Consider the following 10,851-nt stretch of genomic DNA (forward strand, 5'->3'; position numbering starts at 1 on the left):
AAAATGGAAGAACTGAACTTGGTTGACATGTGGTTTCAACAAGATGGCGCTACATGCCACACAGCTCGCGATTCTATGGCCATTTTGAGGGAAAACTTCGGACAACAATTCATCTCAAGAAATGGACCCGTAAGTTGGCCACCAAGATCATGCGATTTAACGCCTTTAGACTATTTTTTGTGGGGCTACGTCAAGTCTAAAGTCTACAGAAATAAGCCAGCAACTATTCCAGCTTTGGAAGACAACATTTCCGAAGAAATTCGGGCTATTCCGGCCGAAATGCTCGAAAAAGTTGCCCAAAATTGGACTTTCCGAATGGACCACCTAAGACGCAGCCGCGGTCAACATTTAAATGAAATTATCTTCAAAAAGTAAATGTCATGAACCAATCTAACGTTTCAAATAAAGAACCGATGAGATTTTGCAAATTTTATGCGTTTTTTTTTTAAAAAAAGTTATCAAGCTCTTAAAAAATCACCCTTTATTTATTTAAAATATTTTTGGAACAATTCATTTGCTTTCATTTAGCTTGCTCAGTGCTATCCACTTCTCTTTACTTCCTCACCTGCTAACAGCGCCAAATTGCTTGTATTGCTCTACTACAGATCACTCATACGCCGTGGAGACTGGCATGTAATGCTACATTGAATATTATTGAAATTTTTTAAATAATAATTTTAGATATAAATATTATTTTTTTTAACAAAATCGGTAATTATTCCGACTATTATAAGTGCTAATTAAATTATTCAATGGCTACTCAATCAACTGCTTTCAATAACACGAAAAGATCAGCACTTAAAACAAAAAGGGAAAATAAGAAAGAAAAAAATTCAAAAAAAAAATAACATAAAAAATATATGAAATGAAATATAAATTAAAATTAAAAATAAAAAGAAAACTAAAAATTTAAAATAAAAAATTAAAATAAAATAAAATTAGAAATAAAAAAATTTTAAATAAAAAATTAAAAAAAAAACAAAACCTTAAAAATTGAAAAAAAGAAAAATAAAAAGGATTAAAAGTAAAAAAAAAAATTAAAAATTAAATTAAATTAAAAAATAAAAAAATTCAAAATAAAAAAAATTTTAAAAAGTAAAATTAAAAAAAAAAATATAAAATTAAGAATAAAAATAAAAATATTAAAAATAAAAAATTAAAAATAACAAATAAAAAAGTTAAACAAATAAAACCAAAAAAAATATAAATTAAAAATAAATAAAATAAAAAATTAAAAATAAAAAAGTTATAAAGTAAAAATAAAAAACATCAATGTAAATTTCACTACACTGCATTACATGTGTTTGAATAACTAATTTCCAGTTGCAAGCCAGAGCGAAGAAAAAACGAAAATGAATATTAATGTTTTGTTTGTAGGCGCACGCTAAGCTGTAGTGCTTAGTATTGTTAGCCGTTAAAGTTAGAACACGTGAATAACCTCTTACGCAAACCAATAATGCTAAACAAAGTTTATGCGAAATTTTAAGTTTATTTCAATACAAATGGCTCGAAAATAATATTAATTCAAAGCTAGATTGATTGCCAAGTGATATAACTATTTATATATGTGCAAGTACATAAATTGTTACTTTAGCCTACTTCTCACAAATTCACATATGTACATACATGCATGCCGAACAATTCACAAATAAATTAATTCCTAGAAAAGCATCTTCAAATTTGCAGACATTATCCTCGCTTGTTACATAAAATCCGATTTAATTAAATTCGTAATCCAACACTGTCAGTTTTATATAATTTCTTCTGTCTATGAAAGCGTGTCGCTTATCTGAAAATGAAAATTAACTAGCAATTATATTTATTTTCATAAATCTGCATTAGATTATTTGGGTAAATTTGCGATGCCCAACATATTTCTCTCTAGTAGTACGCATTCATATATATTAGTATAAATACAATTAACTGCATATGTATGTGTGCATATCTAGAAGTTTGCATAAGCTTTGTTTGTGTATTTGATCTCTTCACGGGAAAACATATCAATAACTGGACTTGTAGCTAGTAATGGTACATGTGCGCCAGCGTAATGGCATACATGAATGTGTATGTATGTGTATATTTAGTACAATATGCTACTTAGGTGGGCTTCAATCAAGGTTCGCTTAATAGAAAATATAATACATTCCTTGGTAGCTGGAAATATGTGTTTTAAGGTGGTTGTGTTGCACAGAAAATAAGAGAAAAGTATGCGAAGATTTTCCTTGGGTTCAAATTTTTCTCAAATCGTTGTTAAAATAGAATGAAAATATTTTATTTAATAAAAATAAAATTTGTAAAATGAGAAAAAAAATCTATGCATTAAAAAAATTATGAGAAATAAAAATCAGTAAAAAAATTAATGAAAATATAAACATTTAAACATTTATAAAATAAAAAAAAATTTAATAAATAATTAATAAATATTTAAAATGGTTAAATATAATATTTACTTCAATCCAAAATATTAGTACAAAAAAAATATTTCGAATATATTTTGTCTATATGTATTTTAATAAAATAATTAATAATTTTGATTGAAATTAAAATTAAATATTTTTTTTTATATTTTTTAGTCCCAATATAGTTACAAAAAAAATTTAAATTATAATATTTTAAATATTATGGAAAAAATATATAATTTTCATTTAAATCCAAATAATTATTACAAAAAATAAATTATGTAAAATTAAAAAATATTTAAATAATTTTTTAGTCAATAATATTAATGACAATAAGTATTAATGTTAACTCATCGTCAAAATGCGCTTACGCACTCCACTCTCTAACATTCATACACACTGTTAGTTACTCCGCTACTCTTCGCTGTTATTAACATAACATAATGTGTTATAACTCGCTTCGTCACATTTGATATCAATTTTTGGTGCGATCGTTTTCTAAGGTTTACCGGTCTTGTGCGCAAACGCTCATGCATAATTTATTGTTGTACTTCGGCATTTGCATATGGACGTAAAAGCATTCGCATATGTATGTATATTGTAGATATGTATAAAAGCCTTTAGTTAACTATATGCCTTCATATACATACTCACTATGGGTATGTAGGTATGTTTGTGCCACTTAATAGGCAACACAGCAATATATTAACATTCTAAACCAGTCGAAAAATATATTTTGACAGCGGCAATACACAATTTTCGTTGCCTTAATGTTTCCATTAAGCGGTCGAGAACGATACACATACCATTTGAACATATGTATATGAATGCATATACTTATATGCAGACATATGTACATACAAGCATACATATGTACATATATTATTTTATTAACAAATATATTTGTCTTTTGTCTCGTCGGCAATCATTCGGTCATTTCGTTATAATGTCGTTTTGTCATTTTGTCGCTTTGTTTCTCATTCACACCATTCGTCGATTACTCATACGCCGCGGCTGTCGATGATTATTTTTTTGGCTTAAATTATGGCTAACAATCAGGTCGCGCTCAATTCGTGAGACCTTCATTTAGTCATTGCTAACCATATGTATACCCACTTGTATACCTATATATGCCCGTTTGTAGCGAAGAGAGCGAAATCTCACACATTTCGCGTCTTTTTACGTGCTTACACACACATGTGCACATACATACATACACGATTTTTGTGTCTTATTATTTCTTCATATTTCACTTGTACATATATTTTATTTGCTGTCGCTCTGCTTTGTCATTCATCTTCACCGGCTCAGTTCAGTGCCGCTGGTTCACCGATCCGCCGATCTGCTGACCGCGCGTCATTTTGCATTTTTGTTTTGAAATCAAAGCTGTCGCAGCTCAACATTTTTTACGAATTTTTCAACTTTTTCGGGGGTCTTCCAAGGTCCCGAAGTGTTAGTGTTAAAATAAAGAAATTTCGTCGAAATATAATTTTAGAAAGTCGTACTTCTTTCTATAATAGTTCCAAGTGCATACAGACAGCCGTAGATAGGTCGGTGTGGTTTGTCATTGTGCGTGTTTAAATATTCTCGCATTAATGTCTAATTGTTATACCAAAAATGCTCGAAGGTAAATTTACACTGCGTTGTTGTTGCAGCGCCATTGTATCTAGTCTGTTGTCAGTAACCTGTTTATGAAATTCAATATGTGCGTGTGTGTTAAATATTATGCTTTGTTTTTGTATTTGCGTGCGTCGCAATTCATATTTCAGTTTTTATGGACACGTGCGTTGGTTGAATGTATTTACACATTCACCTGTTGAGTGAAGCTCAAAATTAGTTGCGGCGTTAAAAGTACAAAAATTGTGTGTTGTCAAAAATTTTCGCTTATAGATTTATATGAATGAAAGTATAATGTAAATATGTGCTGATTTCAATTGCAAAACGAAAATATATGTAGTTGCGTTGTATTGTGTGTTGGATGCTTTGTATACGGATATACTGAAGCGTTTTTAAATTACTGATGACATCACTTGTGGACGAAATTAGAAGAACTGAATTTCTGTAATGAAATTTGTTGTGAAATTTTGTAGTAAATTTGTATAAATGTTTAATTATGTGCAGAAATCAAAGAATTTTAGTATGTCACGTGATAATATGAGTGCTTAGAACCAAATCAAATTATAAGAATTTTTTTTGTAGTACTAATTAAAATAAAATGAAACAAGCTTCTTCATGGCATAAAATTTATGAAATTTCGATTTTCAAATAATTTTTAGTGTCGATGTGACCACATCATGTAATGGTTTTTGTAATGCAAAATGCTTCGAACTTAACTGTTATTGAATTAAAAATGATTTGTAAAACTTCAGTTTTGAAATTTTCAAGTAGTGATGTGATGTTGGTGCGACCACATCATGTGATGTTTTTTTTTAACGCAATTAAAACACGCGATTTTTACTAATTTTGATTAAACAAATTTTGTAAAATTTCAGTTTTGAAATTTTCAAGTAGTGATGTGATGCTGATGCGACTACATCATGTGATGTTTTTTATAACGCAAAACGTTTCGAATTTAATTGTTATTGAATAAAAAAAAATATGTAAAATTTCGATTTTGAGAATTTCACATGATTTTTAGTGTTGATGTCACCACATCTTGTGATTTTTTTATAATGCAAAAAGTTTCGAACTTAACTGTTATTGAATTAAAAATAATTTGTAAAACTTCAGTTTTGAAATTTTCAAGTAGTGATGTGATGTTGATGTGACCACATCATGTGATGTTTTTTATAACGCAATTAAAACTCGCGATTTAACTGTTATGGAATTAAAAAATATACAAAATTTCAGTTATGAGATTTTCAAGTAATGTTGATGTGACTACATCATATGATGTATTCAATATCGCATGTGTTGCACATGCTATCTTAAATGTTATGAAATTAAAATACAGTTTGTAGTAATACAAATATTAATATATGAAATGATGAAAATGATTTCATCATATGATATTTTATATATGATTTTTTATATCGTTTGCAAATGAATCGTGATTATAGAAACAAATAAAATTACAATTTTTTAAATATCAAAACATTTTACTGATCTTGTGAGTACATCATGTGATGTCTTATTGATTGAAAATAAAATTTTAAAATTTTTATTTTAAATTTGAAACAAGTATAGTGATGATTAGATCAAATGATGTTTTAGAATATTGCTTGCAAAATTTCGCGATTTTAACTGATGTTAAATATAAAATTTGTGTTTGAAAATATCATATGATTTTTAGTGTTGATGTGACCTCATAATATGATGTTTTTATGTAAATTACCACGATTTTGACTAATTTTTATTTAAAATAAAAATTATAAAATTTCAATTTTGAAATGATTTTTAGTGATGAGGTGATGTGACCATATGATATTTTATATATTGCTTGTAAAATGTCACGACTTTAACAAATATTTATTTAAAATAAAATTGTAAAATTTCAAACGATTTTTAGTGATGATGTGATGTCATCATATGATATTTTATACATCGCGATTTTAACTAACAATTATTAAGTAAAATTGCAAAATTTCAATTTGGAAAGATACAAATAATTTTTAATGATGATGTGACGTCACATTATATGATTTTTTATATATGCCGTATGTTAAATGCCGCAATCTTCAATGATATTTATTTAAAATAGAATTTTAAAATCTCCATTTTGACTTATAGTGATGATGTGACGTCATCAGTTGATATATCGCTTGAAAAATGCCGCTCGTAAATTGATACCCAAAATTATGTGCTCAAACCGTGAACTAACCTATATTGTCGCTCATTATAGCCCTTTGACACTTCATTACTAAATAAACTCTATGTCTTTTCCACTTTCTAGGCCGCGATGATCTCTCACCGTCGAGCAGTCTCAACGGCTATTCGGCAAATGAAAGTTGTGATGTCAAAAAGATCAAAAAGGGTCCAGCGCCGCGTCTGCAGGAGGAGCTGTGTCTGGTGTGCGGCGATCGGGCATCCGGCTATCATTACAATGCGCTCACCTGCGAAGGTTGTAAGGGTTTCTTTCGGCGCAGCGTTACGAAGAACGCAGTATATTGTTGTAAATTCGGGCGCTCCTGTGAAATGGACATGTATATGCGACGAAAATGTCAAGAGTGTCGCATGAAGAAATGTCTGGCAGTGGGTATGCGACCGGAATGTGTGGTGCCGGAGAATCAATGCGCTATGAAGCGACGGGAGAAGAAGGCGCAAAAGGAGAAAGAGAAACAAACTACTGGCAATTCGCCGATCATATGCAAAAGCGAATCCATTAAGAATGAAATACTCGAACTGATGAACTGTGAACCGCCGTCGCATCCAACATGTCCGGTAAGTCAACTAGAAAAATAGAAAATAAGAAAGCAAGATAAATATTAATGGTTTACTTTGTGTGTGCATTTGCAGTTGCTACCTGATGATATTGTGGCCAAGTGCAGGGCGAGCAACATTCCGCCGCTCACGCGTAACCAGTTGGCGGTCATATACAAACTGATCTGGTATCAGGATGGCTATGAACAGCCATCGGACGAAGATCTGAAGCGTATAACGGTAAGTCAATAACAGTAAAGTTCAAAACACACAAAGAGAATATAAGAGCAATGGTTGTCGAGAGTGGAAGAACTCGCAGGGTTCCAAACCTCAAATGCCTTAATGACAAATAAGCAACAGTTTGGGGAAGTAGTTTTGCATTAGACTGAAAACTAAAATTTTTTTTGTAAGCTGGTATGTTTCCTTAACTAATTAACGGTATTTTTTTATATCTTGCACCACAGAGCACCCCCGATGAAAATGAAAGCCCGAATGATGTCAGCTTTCGGCATATAACCGAAATTACCATTTTGACAGTACAACTGATTGTGGAGTTTGCAAAAGGTTTACCGGCATTTACGAAAATTCCACAAGAGGATCAAATTACGTTGCTGAAGGTAAGCACAATACATAAATTATATATTACAAATTCCAGTATTTCCTTAACTAACCAAATGTCTCTTATTTTTGGACAAATTGCAAAAATTGCAGGCCTGCTCATCGGAAGTGATGATGTTGCGTATGGCCCGACGTTACGATCACAATTCGGATTCCATATTCTTCGCCAACAATCGTTCATATACGCGTGATGCGTACAAAATGGCCGGTGTGGCCGATAATATTGAGGATCTATTGCATTTTTGTCGGCAGATGTACTCGATGAAGGTCGACAACGTCGAATACGCTCTCCTCACTGCCATTGTGATCTTCTCCGATCGGCCGGGACTCGAAAAGGCCGAACTAGTCGAAGCGATACAAAATTACTACATCAATACGCTGCGCGTATATATTATAAATCGACATTGTGGCGATACCAAGAGTCTGGTCTTCTTCGCCAAATTACTCTCCATATTAACGGAACTGCGCACGCTTGGCAATCAGAATGCCGAAATGTGTTTCTCATTGAAATTGAAGAATCGTAAACTGCCGAAATTCCTCGAAGAAATCTGGGACGTACATGCGGTGCCACCATCCGTGCAATCACACATACAGGCAATGCAAGCCGAACAGGAAAGTCTGGAGGCCAATGCGGCCGCAGTCGCCACCACATCCACATCAGCCGCCGCAAGTTCGTCCGCCTCCGGTTCACCCACTGACATGATTGGCGTTGGCTTTGCGAATAATTCACCCAATTCCACATCGGTCTCAACGAGCGCTATCGGCATGAACGGTGGTCTGTCGTCAGCGACAACGGCCGGTACGTCTAGCTTATACGGCATGCCATTCAAACAGGAGTACATAATGGGTCCCGGCAGTGGTATCGGCATTGGCGGTAATCTGACGCTCAAGTCAGAGCATTTAATTGGCATGCAGCTGTCGAATGACCATCACATGATGGGCATACAACTGAAGCAGGAGCATATGATGGGTGGCGTGGATCACAATACGGCGGCATAGCATCACGCGCACGTGCAACAACAATCGCTGCTGCTCGGTGGCAGTGGCGAATGTAGTGGTGGTGGTGGTGGTGTTGATGGTGTTGTTGATGGCCGCATGTTGCACGACAACGACATGCATATGGATGACAGCATGGATGTAGCCATGGATGGTGGTGATGTCGTTGTTGGCGGCGGTCAAGGGCTCGAATGAGCGCAGCTAGTGTGGCAACAACGCGCTAATTGCTTGTGGTACGCTGTCTGCGTAGCGCCCATTTTTATTTTGGTCTAATATATTAAGCTTTCGTTCGTTGTTAAGCGGTGGGGTATGGGCGCTGCCTAAGCACAGTTGTTACGCAAGGCAATGCGTTGCAGTTGGGATTTTTGTATGGCAGCTAGACATGCAATCAAAGCGATTTAAAGTGAACTTGGTCGGCATGGCAATGTGTGCGCGTACCGTTGTATGTATGTATAGGGAGGCGTGTACTTTAAATTTTGTTGATTTACGGTACAAGCTACAACAAAAACTGCAGTTATTTAGTGATTAAGTGAGCGCGCGCGCGCAAGCGTTGCGGCATGCACCAAGTGGTGGTAGCAAAACACAATGAAAATATTATAAAAAATAGTATAAAACACACACACACACGCAAATTGTTGCATTAAAGTAACGAAGCATACTTGTAAATTATTATCAATGCTACTGTACTGTCGTCATTTTGTATTTATACATATATATATATATTTAAATAATGGGAAAGTGTTGTTGTTGATGGCAGACAACGTGTTTCTTACTTGTTTGTTGTCTTGCAGCAAAGTTGTGTAAGCAAATTGCAGTGCGTGACGTAGAGGGTATATATGAAAAACATATAAATACAATTATTGTAAAAACGGAGCAAAATTACTAAGCGCTTAGTATGTAATTAATAAATAATATATAACAAAAAGAAAATATAAATTTTATTATTAAATTATAGCGTAGCATACATTTAGGTGTAGCGGCGTCTTTACATCTAAGCGGACATTTAAAAAGCATGAACATATACTATAGGTCTGTTAACGAGACAGTCTCTTTTTGTAGTTAAACTAAAACACACAACAATAAACAATATGCACACACACATATATACCAAACTAAAAAACAACAAAACCAATAAAATAAAAAATAATTAAAATAAAAAACAATTAAAATAAAAAATAATTAAAAATAAAAAAAATTAAAATAAAAAATAATTAAAATTAAAAATAATTAAAAATAAAAATAATTAAAATAAAAATTAAAGTAAATTAAAAACAACTAAAATAAAAAGCAAATAAAAATAATTAAAAATAAAAATAAAAATTATTAAAATAAAAAATTAAATTAAAATAAAAATTAAAGTAAATAAAAAACAATTAAAAATAAAAATAATTAAAATAAAAGATAATTAAAAATAAAAATTATTAAAATAAAAAATAATTAAAAACAAAAATAATTAAAGTAAAAAATTAAATTAAAATAAAAAATAATTAAAAATAAAAAATAATTAAAATTAAAAATAACTAAAATAAAAAACAATTGAAATAAAAAAGAAATAAATAAATGAAAATTCAAATGCAGCAAAAATCTGCTTAACTGTATTGCAGCATGTTGTTTGTAGTTTATATAGCAGTTGTAAAATATATTAATTTTTTTCAATTATTTAACTATTATACAATTAATTATTAGCGCTTACACTTACGTTTATTGACTTTACATATATAAACCAACATGAAAATAAAATGCTTTAAAATATTAATTACTTTTTAATTAATTTCTTTTTTTGGTTTTTGTTAAAAATAATGTGTTACTAAGAATAAAATAAATTGTTGAACTACGGTAGACATGTTGGAGCACACAAACAGCAGAATATTTGAGAAATATATATTTTTTTGTTTTAACATAACATTTTTTTTGTAATTGTCATAGTAAAAAAAAAAATATTAAAAAAATGAAAGTTAAAAAGTAACAAAATTTGGATTCTCTAGCACGCATTTTGCATAAAATCATTTGATATTTTGAGATGAAGTTGAATATATGAAGCATAAAACGTACTTTGCTACGCGGTGTATAGTTTGTATTTGTATTAACTAAAATAAGCAATTGTATAATATGAAAAAAAAGCTTTAAGCAGTGCAAGTAAATGAAAGTTTAGCTTTTACAATAAAAAAAATATAATTTTTTGTTCTGGTTTAAAAATTATTTTATTTTTTCTAAATTTTTTAATTTTTTTGAAATAATTTTTTTTTTAATTTTTTCTTAAATTAATTTTTTTTTTAATTTTTTTTTATTTTTTTAATTAATTTTTTATTTTTTTTTTCAATTTATTTTTTTTAATATTCTTCAATTAAATTTTTTTTTGAATATTTTTTTTTAATTTATTAATTTTTTTTAAATAAATTTTTTTATTTTTTTAAATTTTTTTTAAATTAATTTTTTCTAATTAAAAATATTTTTTATATTTTTTTACTTTTTCAATGTA

The 10,851-nt window shown here is 30.5% G+C and overlaps 1 protein-coding gene across 2 annotated transcripts in view; it reads left to right on the top strand.

Moving 5' to 3' along the window:
* Nucleotides 1-9,533, top strand: part of LOC105226312 (ecdysone receptor) — a 319,570-nt gene extending 310,037 nt beyond the window's left edge. For both annotated transcript variants that reach the window (XM_011205141.4, XM_011205142.4), the window contains 4 exons: nucleotides 6,292-6,779; nucleotides 6,855-6,998; nucleotides 7,223-7,375; nucleotides 7,470-9,533. In XM_011205141.4, coding sequence (XP_011203443.2) covers nucleotides 6,292-6,779; nucleotides 6,855-6,998; nucleotides 7,223-7,375; nucleotides 7,470-8,375 — 1,691 coding nt within the window. In that variant the 3' untranslated portion in view covers nucleotides 8,376-9,533. The remainder of the gene's footprint in view (nucleotides 1-6,291; nucleotides 6,780-6,854; nucleotides 6,999-7,222; nucleotides 7,376-7,469) is intronic.
* Nucleotides 9,534-10,851: the final 1,318 nt, after the last annotated feature.

Source organism: Bactrocera dorsalis, chromosome 3 (assembly GCF_023373825.1).
Source record: "Bactrocera dorsalis isolate Fly_Bdor chromosome 3, ASM2337382v1, whole genome shotgun sequence".
Classification (NCBI taxonomy): domain Eukaryota; kingdom Metazoa; phylum Arthropoda; class Insecta; order Diptera; family Tephritidae; genus Bactrocera; species Bactrocera dorsalis.